The sequence below is a fragment of the Erythrolamprus reginae genome, chromosome 6, assembly GCF_031021105.1.
Source record: "Erythrolamprus reginae isolate rEryReg1 chromosome 6, rEryReg1.hap1, whole genome shotgun sequence".
NCBI classification, from domain to species: domain Eukaryota; kingdom Metazoa; phylum Chordata; class Lepidosauria; order Squamata; family Dipsadidae; genus Erythrolamprus; species Erythrolamprus reginae.
The window spans coordinates 10,543,192-10,562,200 of NC_091955.1; the positions used below are offsets into that span (position 1 = coordinate 10,543,192).

Consider the following 19,009-nt stretch of genomic DNA (forward strand, 5'->3'; position numbering starts at 1 on the left):
AGAACTTAAATAGTCCTAAATCGCCTCTTCATTTATTTCTTCTTTTTCATATAATTTCCTATAATACTCTAATACCATTTCCTTCTTTTAAACTATTCTATGTCTTATTACACCTTTACTATCTGTTAATTTATTAATAATTCTAATTTCTCTTTCTTTCCTTAATTTATAAGCCAGCCATCTTCCTGGTTTGTTTGCATGTTCAAAATATTCTGGTTTCGCTCTTTTTATTTTTTTCTGCCATTTGTTCTTGTTCTATCAACTTTATTTTATGTTGTAATAAATCTCTCTGGTTTTTAATTTTATCATCATGTTCGTTATGTTCCAATTCTAATTCTGATTTTTTAAATTCATCCTCTAATTTTTGATATTGGGTCTTTTTCTCTTTATTTTTATATCAATACAGTGGTACCTCGAGATACGAGTTTAATTCGTTCCGGACCTGGCTCTTAAGTCGAGCAGCTCTTATCTCGAACGACTTTTCCCCATAGGAATTAATGTAAATAATTTTAATTGGTTCCAGCCCTCAAAAAACTCACAAAGTTAGTCTAAATTATGCAGAAAGACAAGTTTTTAATGAAGAAATGTACATGTACATATAAATGAATAATGAAGTTTCTTTCACTTAACTTGTAAACTTTCTTAAACTTTTAAATTTACATATGTTCAACTTCTCTGCCACCCAATCCTGTAGGACAGAGGTCCCCAACCCTTTTTGCACCAGGGACCGGCTTTAAGCGATCAAGAGAGGAATGGGTGAATGAATGGACGGAGGGTGGGAAGGAAGGAAAGAGGGAAGGGACAGGAACAGAGGAAGGAAGCAAGGAAACTTATGAAAGGGGAGAGTAAGAGAGGAATAAGTGAAGGGAGGGAGGGAGGGAAGAAGGTGGGAAGGAGAAAGAAAATAAGAAATAGAGGAAGGGAAGGTAAAAGAGAGAAAGAAAAAGAGCTAACTTCCGCGTTCAGCTTCAGGAGACAGCTGCGAAGCCGCGCGCGTTTTAAAAGGTTGCAGCCGGCCTGGGGGGCTCGGGGGGGTGCTGGCAAGCCCCCCAGGCCGGCTGCAAGCACCCCCCGAACTCCCAGGCCGGCTGCAACCTTTTAAAACACGCGCGCCGCTTCGCAGCTGTCTCCTGAAGCCGAACGCGGAAGTTAGCGTTCGGCTTCAGGAGACAGCTCCTTGGCGCTCGTATCTCGAATTTGGGCTGGTAAGTAGAACAAAAATATATCTCCCCTCCCAGCTCTTATCTCGAGTTGCTCGTAAGTAGAGCAGCTCTTATGTCGGGGTTCCACTGTATATGCATTTAGGTTTAAAAACATTATAAGTGAAATAATACATGAAAACCAGAATGGATTTTTACCAGGTAGACCAATTAAAAATGATTTGAGGACAATTATAAATACCTTAGAATATTATGAGCAACACCCTGAAAAACAAATGGCACTTATATTTCTTGATCCTAAAAAAGCATTTGACAATGTAGAAAGTGTGGACATGCCCACACTGCCCCTGAGCACATATCCCCGTGCATTCATACAGGCCTCACTTAAGCCTGAGACAGTGAAAAAACAGTCAAACCAGAAGTTTGGGAAAAAACGTACTTTCAGTTTGCCCGTTTTGCAGTTTTTTGCTCTCCAGAGGCTTCAACTTCCTGAAACTTCGGAGTGCAAAAAACAGCCCAAGGGCAACCCGGAAGTCTGCTATCTAAACTTCCAGTTGGACTGTTTTTCGCACTCCGGAGTTTCAGAAAACTTCCCCGAACCCTCCGGAGTGCCAAAAAACAGCATAATGGGCAAACCAGGACCAGGAGTCTGTTTTTCAGAACTCCTAGTTTGCCAGTTGGGCGGTTTTTTGCCCTCCGGGTCTTCAGGGAAGCTTCCTTGAAGCATCTGGAGGGCAAAACGGCCTTCCCCAAGGCTGAAAATCAGCTGAGTGCCCTCGGATATGGCTCCGCATGCCACAAGTTCGCCATCACGGGTGTATATTTTTGCAAACTATATACATTTTAGAAATAAGGATGACAGTTTTACCCTAAATTACCAATGTGATCTATGCAGAATAAATCATACTGGAACAGTAAAAGAGAATGCTTTAAGGTTATAAATAGCAGAAATCAGGCTACAAACTGCAATAAAGCCAATAACGTAGATTAATATTAAGAATTATGAGATTTATTAGATTTGTATGCTGCCCTCTCCGAAGACTTGGGGCGATTCACAACAGCAGCAATACAATGCATAGAATACAAATCCAATAAAGTTAAAAAACGAGATTTAAAACCCAGAGATATTAAAAGCAATCATACTGGGATGCTTTTAATTGAAACATTCGAATAGAAGAGAATACAGTGGCATCTCTTCTTACAAACGCCTCTACTAACGGACTTTTCGAGATACGAACCCGTTGTTTAAGATTTTTTTGCCTCTTCTTCCGAACTATTTTCACCTTACGAACCCGAGCCGACGCCACTGGGGTGCCCCGCCTCCAGACTTCCGTTGCCAGCCGAAGAGCTGGGATTCCCCTGAACCTCCCCTTGCTGGGAATCCCCGCCTCTGGACTTCCGTTGACAACCGAAGCAACCGTTCTTGCGTTGCTGGGATTCTCCTGAGCCTCCCCTTGCTGGGAATCCCCGCCTCTGGACTTCCGTTGACAACCGAAGCAACCGTTCTTGCGTTGCTGGGATTCTCCTGAGCCTCCCCTTGCTGGGAATCCCCGCCTCCGGACTTTCATTGCCAGCCGAAGCGCCCGTTCTCGCATTGCTGGGATTCCCCTGAAGTTCCCCTCGCTGGGATTCCCTTCATTTTTGCCGGTGCTGCTTTGAATACCAGCGAGGGGAGGTTCTAAAATGGGTGTTAAACCTGTGTTGTCATGTGACATATTGGGACTTTTTCTCCCTTCGCTATACTGGGCAAGGGCGGTGCCGGCAAGTGACACATCCGGTCCGTGGACTGAGAGTTTGACAGCCCTGTTCTAATGATGTGCAATATCTAAAAATTTCAGTATTAGTATCATTTTCTTGGTGGGGGTAGGGGGTGGAGAAACAAAGCAAACAGAAGAACAGGTTTCAAATTGTCAGCATATAACTTGCTATTTACCTTCGTTCAGTTCTTTTGTGATACTTTTTTCTAATTCCATCCGCATCTGAAATTACATTTAGATTACTAAATATAAAATAAAAATACATAAACCAAGTATCACTTAATAAGATATTTTAGCAAATTTTACACAGGTTACTCTTAGTTAAAAGAAAAATTCTAGTTTTCAATTAGCATTGATCAAAACTTTACAAAGATTGGAATTGGTCAAGATGAAGCTGGGATGCGAATGCGGGTTGCAGATAAACGTGGCTATTTATTTATTTATTTATTTATTTATTTATTTATTTATTTATTTATTTAGTTAGTTAGTTAGTTAGTTAGTTAGTTAGTTAGTTAGTTAGTTAGTTAGTCCAATACACAATGAGGGTTTTAGTGGGTATATATCTATATACACATAGTAAAATACATGAAGAAGGTTATAGAGAGATACTCATAGTAAAATATATCTAAGAAATAATAGAAAAGAAGATAAAGTAATAGAACATATCAATGAAAGAATAGAAGAAGAGATATAGGAATAGAAGAAAGGTATAGGAGATATAAGAGAGCAATAAGACAGGGGACGGAAGGCACTCTAGTGCACTTGTACTCGCCCCTTACTGACCTCTTAGGAATCTGGATAGGTCAACCGTAGATAATCTAAGGGTAAAGTGTTGGGGGTTTGGGGATGACACTATGGAGTCTGGTAATGAGTTCCACGCTTCGTCAATTCGGTTACTGAAGTCATATTTTTTACAGTCAAGTTTGGAGCGGTTAATATTAAGTTTAAATCTGTTGTGTGCTCTTGTGTTGTTGTGGTTGAAGCTGAAGTAGTCGCCGACAGGCAGGACGTTGCAGCATATGATCTTGTGGGCAATACTTAGATCTTGTTTTAAGGCATCTTAGTTCTAAACTTTCTAGGCCCAGGATTGAAAGTCTAGTCTCATAGGGTATTCTATTTCGAGTGGAGGAGTGAAGGGCTCTTCTGGTGAAGTATCTTTGGACATTTTCAAGGGTGTTGATGTCTGAGATGCGATATGGGTTCCAAACAGATGAGCTGTATTCGAGGAAGGGTCTGGCAAAAGTTTTGTAAGCTCTGGTATGGTGCCAGCTTTTTTTGTGTTTTTTTATATTGTTTTACTGGTTGTAAGCATCCCATAATTGATATATGATGGGAGGTTATACACATGTTTTAAACAAAAAAAGAAATTGAAAACCAACATAGCTTACAAAAGTCAGCATGTAGTATTTATAGAAAGGAACAGTAAACTCTGATCTTTTACAGAATTGTTTGAATCAAAGTTGGAGTATTTATTTCCATCTAAAGTGCTATTATAGTATATATGCCAACAAAAAATTGCATGCTTTTAAAACAAGGTAGGTATTTTGTGTCTTCTTGATGGACTTTACAAATCAGTCTGGTCTGTTGCGAACCTTATTTTCTAGCAGCTACTCCAGCTATTTGTAAATTCTGCATAAAAGTCTCTAAAGATGGGATGAGCATCATGTTTCTAAAATTTGCCACACGTTTAACGGGTAAATCACAAAACAATCAAAATTTGACTTTTAAATAATATTCAAAATTTCGATCCATATTTTAAGCACTCCATAGAACCTATTTATGCATAATTTTATTGTTAAAATTCCATAAAAGAACAATAGAAATTAAGATATTAAGTATTTGGGGGGGGTTCATTGTTTTTCTTAGAAAATGCTGTGCCTAACACAAAGAAAGGAGTTAAAGATTGTTTGCAAAATGAAATTTTTTATTAATTAATTAATTAATTAGATTTGTATGCTGCCCCTCTCCGAAGACTCGGGGCGGCTAACAACAGTACAAAAAACAATGTAAACAAATCTAATATTAAAAATAATCTAAAAAACCCCAATTTAAAGAACCACTCATACATACAAGCATACCATGTATAAATTCTATAAGCCTAGGGGGAAGGGAAATTTCAATTCCCCCATGGCTGACAACAGAGGTGGGTTTTAAGGAGCTTGCGAAAGGCAAGGAGGGTGGGGGCAACTCTGATATCTGGGGGGAGCTGGTTCCAGAGGGCTGGGGCCACCACAGAGAAGGCTCTTCTCCTGGGTCCCGCCAAACGACATTGCTTAGTCGACGGAACCTGGAGAAGGCCAACTCTGTGGGACCTAACCAGTCGCTGGGTTTCGTGCGGCAGAAGGCGGTCCCGGAGATATTCTGGTCCGATGCCATGAAGGGCTTTTCACTTTAACATTAAGTATAACCTAAAGTTGAAACAGAAATTGCAGTTTAGAAAGACATTCACAATTACTAACCTTTACTAAGTAAGCTTCCACACTGTTTTTTGAGGCTAATCCAGTTCTTGGGGTGTTTAGGAATCCTCCTCCAAAGTTAAGAGATTTATTTAACGATAAATTGTTGCCAAGATTTCCCATCTGAACTGTTTCCAGGACAGGACTTGAAGGAAAGCTTCCACTTATCAAACTGTTGGCAAGTAAGGGCGTATTTCTGTGAATCTCGTGATAAAGTTGAGTGTTGGCTTCAGATAATTTCGCATTGGCTCTGCAAAAGGTTTGGAACAAATGAATAGTTTAGCAAGGTATCATCTTAGAATAATGATGCACTTAATTGTGTAAAAAGTCAGAACTCCAGGCAAGATGCAATGTATCTCTAACCTGCCCCAGAGCCTTAACCAGTGAGATTCCATTATTGTGTTCCAAGTTCTGGAATGGTCATTAAAAATCAATACTTGTTTTTTTCTCTATTGTCCTGATCGTTTTCTCTATCCTCCTGTTCTAAAGTAAGTTATTTGTCCAGGCACAGTTAGCACTCTGTAACAATTAGAACTTTATAACATCTTGAATCTCCAATGACCTATGCTAGGGTCTGTTGTGATTCAGTCTGAGGCTCCTCAGGGAACGGCTGGAACTCTGCCGGCTCCATGCTCAGAGGGGGAGGACGAGGAACAGGAGGAGGAGGAGGACCAGGCAGACGGGGAACAGGAATGTCAGGACGAGGAGTAGGGGGAACAGTCTGAGACCCCCGGGGGGGAGCTCTCCCCAGCAAGCAGCCTGGAGTCATTAGATGAGAACGCACAAGCCATCATAGATATGAGGCAGAGAAGGGCAGCACAACGAAGGGGACAATTAGCCAGGTATTTCCATCCCTAATAGGCAACAGCTGGGTTTGGGTGTGGTTCTCCTCAGAAAGGTTGAAAAGGCAGGCCCGCCCTTCCTGTATTGTGGAGAGTTATCTTTTGGGAGTCCTGTGACCTTGCTTCGATCCTTGGCGTCTCTGATTCTGGCTTGTGGCCTCGAAGGCTGAAAACTTGGGGGAGGCGTGGGTTTTATTATCTACAGTGGTGTGTGTGCCAGCAAGAAGCTTGTTGTATTGTCTGGCCGTCGTGACTCTTCTGTGAAGCTTCACAGCATTCCAGTTTGTAAGAACAGTTTTTGTTATCTGTGTTTGTTTTCAAAGATATTAAATGACTTTGCTTTTTACCAGCGTGTCTGGCTACTTTTAGTTGGTGTTAACGTCTGGGGGAACCCAGACAGAACAGGGTCCTCTTTGTACACTTATTATTATTACTATTACTAAATAGATACTTAAAGGTTGCTGTTACCATATGATATCTTTGAAACCATTCAACAGAATGCTTTGCATTAACCAGGCATCAGTATCATAATGAGTTTACAATACTAAAATTTTCTTTTTATATTGACATTATCCAATCTGAAATAAATAAGAAATAATACAAGTTTACAAGGATTAAAGCATTTTTACTTACCTATCCAATTTGTTCTCCAAAGATTTCCGTATTTTTACTTCTTCTAAATACAATCCTTTATACTTTTCCAATTCTGTATGTGTCAATTTTGTTTGTAATACGGTATCTTGATGGCTGTCTTTAAATTTGGCCAACTCGGATTCTAATTCTTTAATTCTGTTCTCCAATTGATTTCTCAAAGAAGCAGTGCTTGTAGATCTCATCTGTTCCAAAGTTTCTTGAGAAGCAGCCTGTGTCTAATTCATAAAATGTATTAATTTAGAAGAAAAGTCCTTGCGGTACACCCAAATCTTAATTAAACCATTAACAGAGAGTATATTGTATTGAGTAAAGCAACCTAATTGAAATCAAAATGTTAAGCAGTTTTGTCAATGAAATAACTTAATACAGTGTTCCCTCGATTTTCGCGGGTTCAAACTTTGCGAATAGCCTATACGTGTTGTGGTTAACTCTGGCCCAGCTCCTGCCCCAAGGACTGCCCCAAGGTACAGAAAACGGGCTGCTGCACGCATAAGCAACTGATGAAGGCTCCTCTGACCAAGAAGACATGAGTGACAGGGAAGAAGAGAGTGTGGCAGACAGCTCAGAAGGAGATCAATTATCTAGCTCCTCCTTGGATTCGGAACAAGAGTTAATGATACAGCCACGCATGCGGAGAGCGATGCATAGGCAACAACAACTGAGAGATTATTATCAAAGAAAATGAGGCCACCTGTGGTTGGGTGGGGCTGTGGTCATTAGTGAGGCTGCTATAAATAGCAGCCTGTGGGTTTGGCCATTGTGGATTATCTGATCATTGTGTTTTGTGACTGCTTTACTGACTGTGACCTTTTGTGTGCTGATTTTTCCCCGCTTTGAAACTAAACCAGAGCAAAGTGTGTTTCACTTTGTGAAAGAAGAAGGACTGTGAATTGCCTCACAGCTGCAAGCTAAGTATCACAGAACTGATAAGGGACTTGTACAAATTACCAGTTTGTTTGGAGACCAGTGCTCTTTGCTATACCAAAAGAGGGCTTAGTTTAAGTGAATTTTCATTATAAAGAACATTGTTTTGAATTTTCAAATGTGTGTGTGTCTGAAATTGTATCTGTGCATTTTTGGGAGGATTCTACCAGAGAGCCCGACAGAACACACGGTTTTTCAAAAATATTAATTAAAAAATACTTCTCGTGTTTTTTTTATACTATGGTTTTTCCCACCCGATGATGTCATACGCCAAACTAATAATTTTTGAAATAAATAACAAAAAAAAAATACTGTTAATAAATAATTATGTTTATAAATATCAGGATCACGAAGTGTCTTATTCAATGGTACCAGTAATAACGGTGAGTAAATGGTTGTTAAGGGAATGAGAAATGGTAATTTAGGGATTTAAAGTGCTAAGTGATGGCTTGTGATACTGTCCATAGCCAAAAATGGTGTACAGTGTTCCCTCGATTTTTGCGGGTTCGAACTTCGCGAATAGCCTATACCACGGTTTTTCAAAAATATTAATTAAAAAATACTTCTCGTATTTTTTTTATACTACGTTTTTTTCCACCCAATGACGTCATATGTCATTGCCAAACTAATAATTTTTGCAAATAAATAACAAAAAAATTATTATTGTTAATAAATAATTATGTTTATAAATATCAGGATCACTAAGTGTCTTATTCAATGGTGAGTACCAGTAATAATGGTGAGTAAATGGTTGTTAAGGGAATGGGAAATGGTAATTTAGGGGTTTAAAGTGTTAAGGGAAGGCTTGTGATACTGTCCATAGCCAAAAATGGTGTATTTACTTCCGCATCTCTACTTCGCGGCAATTCGACTTTCGCGGGCGGTCTCGGAACGCATCCCCCGCGAAAATTGAGGGAATACTGTATTTGTCAATTATTTTAAAGAGCCAGTTTGGTCTAATGACTAAGGCACCAAGCTAGAAACCAGGGGACTGTGAATTTTAGTCCTGTCTTAGATATGTTAAAAATCAGCTGGGTGATTTTGGGCCAGGGATTCTCTCTCAGCCCAACCCACATCACAGATTTGTGATTGTGGGAAAAATAGGAGGAAGAAGGAATGGCACTTAAGTTTTCTGTTTTGAATTAGTGATAACAATAATAAAGATAGGAAATAAATAAGTTTATTTCCGAGTCTACGGAGAGGAGCGGCATGCAAATCAAATCAAATCAATAAATAAATAATAAAAGTTACCCGCAAAAAGAAATTGACTTCTTCCAATTTTTGTCTTATCTCTTGTTTAGCTCTTTCTTCGACCTCTCTCCTGTACTGTTCTAGCTGGCTGCGATCCGTTAAGTTATTCTGTAGTTGGCGTTTGAGGTTGGCTACTTCTTCTTCCAGTTGCAATTTGCTTCCTTCTAATTTTTCATGACGCTTACACAGTTCACAATTGGTAGATTCCAGCTGGGTTCTTCTTGTTGACTCAGCCTCGAATTGGCGAGAAAGTTCATCAACCTGAAGAAGCAAGTAACACCTAAAGAAAAAGACTGCCAGCTTTTCAAAATACAGGTAGTCCCCTGGATACCAGGGTTCCTTCAGCGAATTTTCACCAGAATGAATGTCTTCAGAAAGGAAACTTACATTCGAAATTCAAACTTGCGATCAAAGCAGGTCTCTGTAGTCATGTGACTTTGATTCAGTCACTGCTATAGCAGTCACCATATTTAATTCTATTTGGACACCCTATTTGGACCGGGAGTCACTGCTCACAGTCACTCATGCCCTCATCACCTCGAGGCTCAACTACTGTAATGCTCTCTACATCGGGCTACCTTTGAAAGTGTTCAGAAACTTCAGATCATGCAGAATGCAGCTGCAAGAGCAATCATGGGCTTTCCCAAAAATGCTAATGTAACACCAACACTCTGCAGTCTGCATTGGTTGCCGATCAGTTTCCGGTCACAATTCAAAGTGTTGGTCATTACCTATAAAGCCCTTCATGGCACCGGACCAGGGTATCTATGAGACCGCCTTCTGCCGCACGAATCTCAGCGACCGGTTAGGTCCCACAGAGTGGGCCTTCTCCGGGTCCCGTCAACTAAACAATGTCGTTTGGTGGGACCCAGGGAAAGAGCCTTCTGTGTGGCGACCCCGGCCCTCTGGAACCAACTCCCCCCGGAGATTAGAATTGCCCCCACCCTTCACGCCTTTCGTAAGCTCCTTAAAACCCACCTCTGCCGTCAGGCATGGGGGAACTGAGATATTCTTTCCCCCTAGGCCTTTACAATTCATGCATGGTGTGTTTGTGTATATGGATGTTTGGTTTTACAATAAGGGTTTTTAGTTGTTTTAGTATTGGATTTACATGCTGGTTTTTTATTACTGTTGTTAGCCGCCCCGAGTCTACGGAGAGGGGCGGCATACAAATCTAATAAATAAATAAATAAAATAAATAATTCTGTGTCTTGCTTGAGCCGTTCATGCTTACAAAGAAATTTCCAGAAGCCAGCAGGTTTCCCCCCCCTTTTTTCCCCCTGGTCACATGGCCAAACAAGATCCCAGATATTTATATATACTGTATATATATATTGATGCTTTGCTCCCAGATAGTTCTATCCTAGTCTCCCTTAATTTTCAAATTCAGCAAAAAAACATGTGACACATACAGATAGAATTGTCGGCTATCAATAAAATTAACTGCCTTGGAAATGGCCCTGGGTTGGGCCGAGAGGCAAATAAGGAGCTGTGATGTTCCTTCAATACACCAGGGTGATTCGACACAAAAATATGTAACCCTTCCCTGGTGCAGAGCTGAAGGGATTGGATACTGTAGCCTAGAGGATAATTCTCTGCCTTACAAGGCAAAGGTTGCAGGTTCAAGTCCCAGTGGGTATGGCTAGCTGATGGGGCCTAAATAAGGCCGAAATAGATCTATCCTAGTCTCCCTTAATTTTCAAATTCAGCAAAAAAACATGTGACATATATGTATGTATGTATGTATGTATGTATGTATGTATGTATGTATATCTGCATGAACAAAAGGGATGATACGTCCCACCTACCAGAGATTTGGAAACCAGCCTTAAACAAAAAAACATTTCATAATAATCACCATGTCAATCCTTCAAGTAATTGTGATTCCACCAACCAATCAAATCACTAAAACATAGTCACCCAATCTATTTGCTACATTCAAACCAAATCTCCACCCCTAACACTATATATAAGGAAGAAATGGCAGTTGCAAACAAACGATATGTACAGCAGCACGAAGCTTAAAACTTCAGCCTGATGATGGTGAATGTGATTTCACCGAAACGTCGCATAGACACTCAAAATATTACACGGGGCAAAACCCAAACTCAGAACAATCTACATATATATATGTTTTCGTAGATTTTCACGGGTACAGGTATGACGGTCTGGCGACGTTTCGATAAGGTCCCACTCATCATCTTCAGGCTGGTGTTTCTGTCCTTGTTCTAAGGCGAACACTGCAAGACCTAAGCTGCCTTCCTTCTATAAATACTGGTGGCTGGGTGTGGTTTGATGGCTCAGCAATTGCCTGCTGTGTAGAAACTTCCTGGTGAGTCAGTGGGGTAACATCTGGGGTCGTTGATGTAGCTGAAGTATGCTGATTAGTTAATGGTTGTTGATTAGGCTTGATATCCTGGCTAGTTGGAGCTTGCAGGCTGCTTGATTGTTTTGCAATATGTGTTCTGAGTCTAGTTTCTGTTTTTATGGCTGGGTTACGTTTGAGGGCTGGTTTCCAGATGTCTGGTAGGCGGGAGGTATCATCCCGCTTGTTCATATTTTGGGGATGTTTTTCTATCAAGATGGCTTCCATGATTATTCTTTTGCTGTAGTGTTCTGTTTTGGAAATTAATTTAGTACTGTGAAAATCAATTTCATGTCCTGTAGTTTTGAAGTGTTGGAAAAGGGAGGAGGTTTTTTCTTTTTTCCTTAATGCATTCTTATGTTCTGCAACACGTGCATTTACTCTCCTGTTAGTTTGTCCAATATATGTGGCTGGGCAGATTTTACACGATATTTGATAAAATCCCTGGTTTTCTAGCTGGATATTGTCTTTGAGTTTATCAAATACCGTGTAAAATCTGCCCAGCCATAAAAACAGAAACTGGACTCAGAACACATATTGCAAAACAATCAAGCAGCCTGCAAGCTCCAACTACTCAGGATATCACGCCTAATCAACAACCATTAACTAATCAGCATACTTCAGCTACATCAACGACCCCAGGTGTTACCCCACTGAACTGCTGAACCATCAAACCACACCCAGCCACCAGTATTTATAGAAGGAAGGCAGCTCAGGTCTCGCAGTGTTCGCCTTAGAACAAGGACAGAAACACCAGCCTGAAGATGACGAGTGGGACCTTGTCGATACGTCGCCAGAAATTTCCAAATCCTACTTCAGCCTGATGATGGTGAATGTGATTTCACCCAAGATGGGTTATTCTACAGTCTGATTGGCTGGGACTGAGTTTAATTTAAATATTAGTCAGGCACCGCCCCCCTTAGCCCTCCAGTCTAAATAACTCAGTCGCAGTAATGGGACTACGAGTTTTGGTTCTCCTGTTAAACTTGGTTTAAAAGGGTATTTTTCAGGTTTTAATAAATTTTCTGAGTGTTGTTTTATAATGTTCTAATGGTTTTTTTGTTTCTTTCTTTCAGGCAACAAGGGGCGGCTTCATGTTGGCAGTGGGGGTTGATACCCTCAGTGGGTTTAACCCCCCAGGCTGCAGCTCTTCTCGTGACTAGTCCACACGCCTGGAGGCTCGTTGGGGGACCTTAGAGGAGCGCCTGGGTTGCTCACCTCCGAGGTAGCGCCCGGTGGAAAGGCGGTCGGCTGACGCCATGGGGGGCCTGCCCTCCATGACGGATATGCCGCTAGAAGATCGTGGAGGAAGTCTAGGAATCCTCAAGAAGCCACTGCCCCCCCTGCCGTGCCGCGAGTGCCAGAAAGGCTCATCATAAGAGTCCCTCAGATCAGACTCACCGGCACTGGGCGTTGCCATCTTGGGGGGGGCATAAGGCCGGGAACAGAGAGGAGAGTTCCCGCCCGATTCAGGGGCCTTGTTGTCTCCCCGCCGGGACCGCAGGGGCGGTCGTCACGGCAACCAGAGGCCAAGACTCCAGCAGCAGGCCAGGGTGGAGGAGGAGTCCCCGCCCGCTTTCTTCTATAGGCCGCTGGCTCGAGTTTCAATCAGGGCCGCAGCTACTGACAGAATGTTTGTTGGTCGCCATGGCAACATCGGCCAGAACTGCGGTACGGCCAATAGGAGAGCGGAAGACGTCGGGCTAGGCCTGTGACATGCTCCGCCTTAGACTCTTCCCTGCCCTAGTGACACGCAGGTGCAGCAGAGTCTTCAGAGTCCGTTATTTGTACTTCGCCATTGCTCCGAGTACAAAGGAAAGGATTTCTTGCTGGCTTGTGTACCGTTCCTTTTCTTGAACGTGAGTGTGTAAGGATAGATTATGGCAGAAACACCAGCCCACACAGGGGAGGAGGCCACCGCCATTGCTAGGCCCAGCACCCCTAAAGAAAAGAGCCAGAAGACCAAATCTTCTCAGGGCACCTCTCTCAGGGAGGCAGAGAAACGGATAAGGGCCCTTGAAAGGCATTACCAATTAGAGCTTTTGGCCCCACGCCTCCGCCAGCCTCCCCCGTGATTCCATCAGGGGTAGCAGGCTCGGCCTCAGAAAAGGACTGGTCTCCTGAACGACCTCCAGAGCCTACTCCCCCGGAGGGGTTTTCTTGGGGGAGACGAACTGCCATGTGGCCTGGCACCTTTTTACCTCAGACTTATGTTCCTCCTCAACATGTCCCAGCGCAGTCATCCACCTTCACGCCAACAGCAGCGTTCTGTACTTTCTGCGAGCAATGACAAGTGGACCCGCAGACAGCCTCTCCTTTAATGGTGCTTTCGTTTTTACAAGCGGGTCTGGAGAAGGGCCTGGCTCCAAACACCCTTCGACGCCATGTGGCAGCTTTGTCAACCATTCTAGTCAGGGATCATTGCCGTCCCCTCACAAGGCATCCCTGGATTAGAGACTTCCTACGAGGGGCGGCCAACTTAAAGCCGTCCACGGTTCATAGGTTTCCTTCCTGGGACCTGTCACTGCATGCTTTGACAGGTCCTCCCTTTGAGCCTCTAAGACAAATTTCCCTAAGATTCCTGTCTATTAAAACTGCCTTCCTGGTAGCCATTACGTCTGCCAGGAGAGTCTCTGAAATCTCAGCATTGTCAACAAGACAGGACCGTTGCAGGTTTTATCCGGACAGGGTTGTGCTGAGATTGGACCCGACGTTTATCCCTAAGGTAAACTCCACTTTTCATACGTCTCAGGACATAGTTGTACCGGACTTCTGCACCCACGGTAGCCACCCTTCTGAACTGAGGTGGCACAAACTGGACGTTAGACGTGCTTTGAAAATTTATATACGCCGAACTCAAGGGTTCAGGGCTTCTGAAGGTCCGTTTGTGTCGTTCTCCACTAGAGCTATGGGTAGAAAAGTTTCCTCTCAGACGATAAGCCGTTGGTTGCGTGAATGTATCTCCGAGGCGTACAAGGCTAAGAACACCTCTATTCCACAGGGGATAACGGCACACTCTACCCGAAGTGCGGCCACGTCATCGGCCTGAAGGACACAAGCAACACTGGAGGACATTTGTCGAGCAGCCACTTGGGCGGCTCCGTCCACCTTTATAAGACATTACCGGATTGACTCCTTTGCTTTCTCGGAAGCAGCTTTTGGGAGGAGGGTTCTGCAAGGGGTGTGTTCCTTCTCGGCACCCCTGGTCCAGCCTTCTCCCCCACTTTGACTATAACTTGGGCATATGCCATCTTGGACTCTCCTTGCAAGTGCATTGGAGAAGGACCGTTGAACTTACCTGAACGGTCTTCTCGATGCACTGCAAGGAGAATCCAAACCCACCCAAATTCGGGACCAGGGCCACTGTTTAGTTGAGGTTCTTGTTGATGTTATTTATAGCTTATGGTTCAATAAAGTTTGTTTTACATTACTGCTCCTTCATACATATTAGACTGGAGGGCTAAGGGGGGCTAATATTTAAATGATTAATATTTAAATTAAACTCAGTCCCAGCCAATCAGACTGTAGAATAACCCATCTTGGACTCTCCTTGCAGTGCATCGAGAAGACCGTTCAGGTAAGTTCAACGGTCCTTTTCATGGGTACAGGTATGACGGTCTTGGCATATTCAGGTTTCTTCCCGAATATGCTTATCGTTCACTAGTACAAGGACTATGCAAGTGTTATCATGTAAGAGTAGAATTTAAATAAATTAAAGTAATAGCTAGTACATACCTTTTTTCTTAGTTCTCCAACTTCATTGTTGATTTCTGAATATTTAGTCTTTATTTCTCCATGTAACCTTATTTGAGATGAACTTTCTCCAGTCTCAAAATGTTTTAACTTATTTTCGGTTGCTTTTAGAACTTTTTTTATACTGTAAAGAAAAATAAATTTTACTGCAATTGTTTAAAGTATACTCTAGATGCTATTTTTGCTACACAAAGAAAGAATTCTGCCAGGCTAAATGAGTGGAAAGAATATGAAAAATAATGATTTAATATATTCAGACTTTGTTCATTACTCTACAAATAGCCATTTTAAAATGACCCAAATTTCAATTTAATATTGTTTTTCTGATACTGTAGATACACAAATTAATTAACATTTCACATGATACTCTGCATTGCTAAAGCATACAAGTTCTTTTTATGTTTTTATCAACTATAATGTTATTTATTTATTTATTTATTATTTATTCATTCATTCATTCATTTATTAGATTTTTATGCCGCCCTTCTCCTTAGACTCAGAGCAGCTTACAACATGTTAGCAATAGCACTATTTTTTAACAGAGCCAGCCTATTGCCAGCACAATCCGGGTCCTCATTTTACCCACCTCGGAAGGATGGAAGGCTGAGTCAACCTTGAGCCGGTGATGAGATTTGAACCGCTGACCTTCAGATCTACAGTCAGCTTCAGTGGCCTGCAGTACAGCACTCTACCTGCTGCGCCACTCCGGCTCTTATATTCTATCATCTATTTTGTAGCAAAACTGTTATTATTTCTGCTGTAGTTAATTCCTTTTGGGATTATAATTCTATTGATGTATACAGTGATCCCCCGGTTATTGCGTCCCCGACCATTGCGAACAGGGTAATTTGCGATTTTTGAACCCGGAAGTCAAAACACCATCTGCGCATGCGTGCCCTTTTTTTCTATGGGCACGCATGCGTAGATGGCGCCCGGCAGATCAGCTGCTGGGCGGCTTCCCTGGGTCTTCCCCCTCTTGCTGGCGGGAGGGCGAGCGGCGGGCATCAGCAAGGAGTTTCCCCACCGCCCACGCAAACTCCTCGCTGCCGCCCGCCCTTTGCCCGCCCACGCCGTTCATTCTCGCCGCTTTCCACCTGAGTCCTGAAGCGAATTCGCTTCAGGACTCAGCTGGAAAGCGGCGAGAGCGAGCGCTAGCGAACGGCTTCGCTCGCGCGTCCCGCGCCCACGCCGTTCATTCTCGCCGCTTCCCACCTGAGTCCTGAAGCGAATTCGCTTCAGGACTCAGGTGGAAAGCGGCGAGAGCGAGCGCTAGCGAACGGCTTGTCCGCTGCTCGCTCGCGCGTCCCGCGCCCACGCCGTTCATTCTCGCCGCTTCCCACCTGAGTCCTGAAGCGAATTCGCTTCAGGACTCAGCTGGAAAGCGGCGAGAGCGAGCGCTAGCGAACGGCTTCGCTCGCGCGTCCCACGTCCACGCCGTTCATTCTCGCCGCTTCCCACCTGAGTCCTGAAGCGAATTCGCTTCAGGACTCAGGTGGAAAGCGGCGAGAGCGAGCGCTAGCAAACGGCTTGTCTGCTGCTCGCTCGCGCGTCCCGCGCCCATGCCGTTCATTCTCGCCGCTTTCCACCTGAGTCCTGAAGCGAATTCGCTTCAGGACTCAGGTGGAAAGCGGCGAGAGCGAGCGCTAGCGAACGGCTTGTCCGCTGCTCGCTCGCACGTCCCGCGCCCACGCCGTTCATTCTCGCCGCTTCCCACCTGAGTCCTGAAGTGAATTCGCTTCAGGACTCAGGTGGAAAGCGGCGAGAGCGAGCGCTAGCGAACGGCTTGTCCGCTGCTCGCTCGCGTGTCCCGCGCCCACGCCGTTCATTCTCGCCGCTTTCCACCTGAGTCCTGAAGCGAATTCGCTTCAGGACTCAGCTGGAAAGCGGCGAGAGCGAGTGCTAGCGAACGGCTTGTCCGCTGCTCGCTCGCGCGTCCCGCGCCCACGCCGTTCATTCTCGCCGCTTTCCACCTGAGTCCTGAAGCGAATTCGCTTCAGGACTCAGCTGGGAAGCGCGAGCGAGCGGCGCCAGCGAACGGCTTGTCCGCCGCCTGCCTGCCCGCTAGCGAGGAGCCGAAGATTGGGGGCGGCGCGGCTGTTTTAAAACATCGCCGCAGGCATGGTGGGCTTCCTAGCAGCCCCCCAAACCCGGGTTGGGGGCCGGGGGGTGCTGGCAAGCCCCCCATGCCGGCGGCAACGTTTTAAAACAGCCGCGCCGCCCCCAATCTTCGGCTCTTCGCTAGCGCTGCGGAAGTAAAAACACCATCTGCACATGCGCAGATGGTGTTTTTACTTCCGGAGCGCTACTTCGCGAAAACCCGCTCGTTGCGGGGGGTCCTGGAACGGAACCCTCGCAACGAGCGGGGGATCACTGTAATTCAATATGCCTCCATTTATTTTTTCACATGCATTTGTTGTTCCTTGCTTAACAACCAGTCGAAGTTTCAAAAAATTCCCCAAAAGTTACTTATGACCAGGGGTGGGCAGCAGGCAGGACGGGATGAAACACAGTTCCACCAGCGGAAATGAAGCTGTGTGCCCAGCTCCAGCTGACCATCCCCCCCTCCCATCCTCTTCCTCCTCCTCGGAAAGCGGCAGGGGTTGCAGGGGGGCCATTTCCTCCCCCCTCTTTTTTCAACAGTTGATCGGCACCCATTAGCCTAGCTACCCAGCCTGAGGCAGGGGGCGACCCCGGAAGGAGAGCGTGGGAAACGCGAAGCAAATTGTCACTGGTGAGGTTGTAAGTCGAGGACTTAACAGTTCACTTGAACAATTTATTTATTTATTTATTTATTTATTTATTTATTTATTTATTTATTTATTTATTTATTTATTTATTTATTTATTTATTTATTACTTACTTACTTACTTACTTACTTACTTACTTACTTACTTACTTAGATTTGTATGCCGCCCCTCTCCGAAGACTCGGGGCGGCTCACAACACGTGGAAACAAATCATAAATAATCTGACAATTTAAAATATTTAAAGATTTAAGAAAGACCCCATATACTAACAGACATACATACAAGCATACCATATATAAATTAAACATGCCCAGGGGGAGATGTTTCAGTTCCCCCATGCCTGACGGCAAAGGTGGGTTTTAAGGAGTTTACGGAAGGCAGGAAGAGTAGGGGCAGTTCTAATCTCCGGGGGGAGTTGGTTCCAGAGGGCTGGTGCCGCCACAGAGAAGGCTCTTCCCCTGGGGCCCGCCAACCGACATTGTTTCGTTGACGGGACCCGGAGAAGGCCCACTCTGTGGGACCTAATCGGTCGCTGGGATTCGTGCGGCAGGAGGCGGTCTCGGAGATATTCTGGTTCAAGCCACTCCCACCTGGTCACATGGCTGGCAAGCCACTCCTACCCAGTCACATGACCATCAAGCCACACCCACAAAATAAGCCACACCCACAGTGTGGCAGTGAACATTTTGGCTGCCCATTACTGCTTATGACCCCTCCTCAAAGTTATGATTGGCACACCCAGTTGCAGTCACATAATCACATTTTGAGTGTTTGACCCCCTACTCACAGTTACGATCAGCTGTAGCATGTGACCATTATTTGCAATGTTTTTTTGCTGCTTTCCAGCAAAAAAAGAAAAAAAAACAAAAAAATCCCCACCACCATTTGGGAGAATGGATTTGCTTAACAAACATGATTCGCGCAGTTACTCACTTTATGACCACCGTAAAAAGGATTGTAAAATGAGCTGGGGTGGCGCAGCAGGTAGAGTGTTGTACTACAGGCCACTGAAGCTGACTTGTAGATCTGAAGGTCAGCGGTTCAAATCTCATCACCGGCTCAAGGTTGACTCAGCCTTCCATCCTTCCGAGGTAGGTAAA

The 19,009-nt window shown here is 44.1% G+C and overlaps 1 protein-coding gene across 5 annotated transcripts in view; it reads right to left on the bottom strand.

Moving 5' to 3' along the window:
- LOC139169284 (ankyrin repeat domain-containing protein 26-like) overlaps positions 1-19,009 on the bottom strand; it is a 97,029-nt gene that overhangs the window by 1,578 nt on the left and 76,442 nt on the right. For all 5 annotated transcript variants that reach the window (XM_070755235.1, XM_070755238.1, XM_070755237.1 and 2 more), the window contains 5 exons: positions 15,145-15,286; positions 9,045-9,305; positions 6,849-7,084; positions 5,377-5,623; positions 3,094-3,139 (listed from right to left, as the gene is read on the bottom strand). In XM_070755235.1, coding sequence (XP_070611336.1) covers positions 3,094-3,139; positions 5,377-5,623; positions 6,849-7,084; positions 9,045-9,305; positions 15,145-15,286 — 932 coding nt within the window. The remainder of the gene's footprint in view (positions 1-3,093; positions 3,140-5,376; positions 5,624-6,848; positions 7,085-9,044; positions 9,306-15,144; positions 15,287-19,009) is intronic.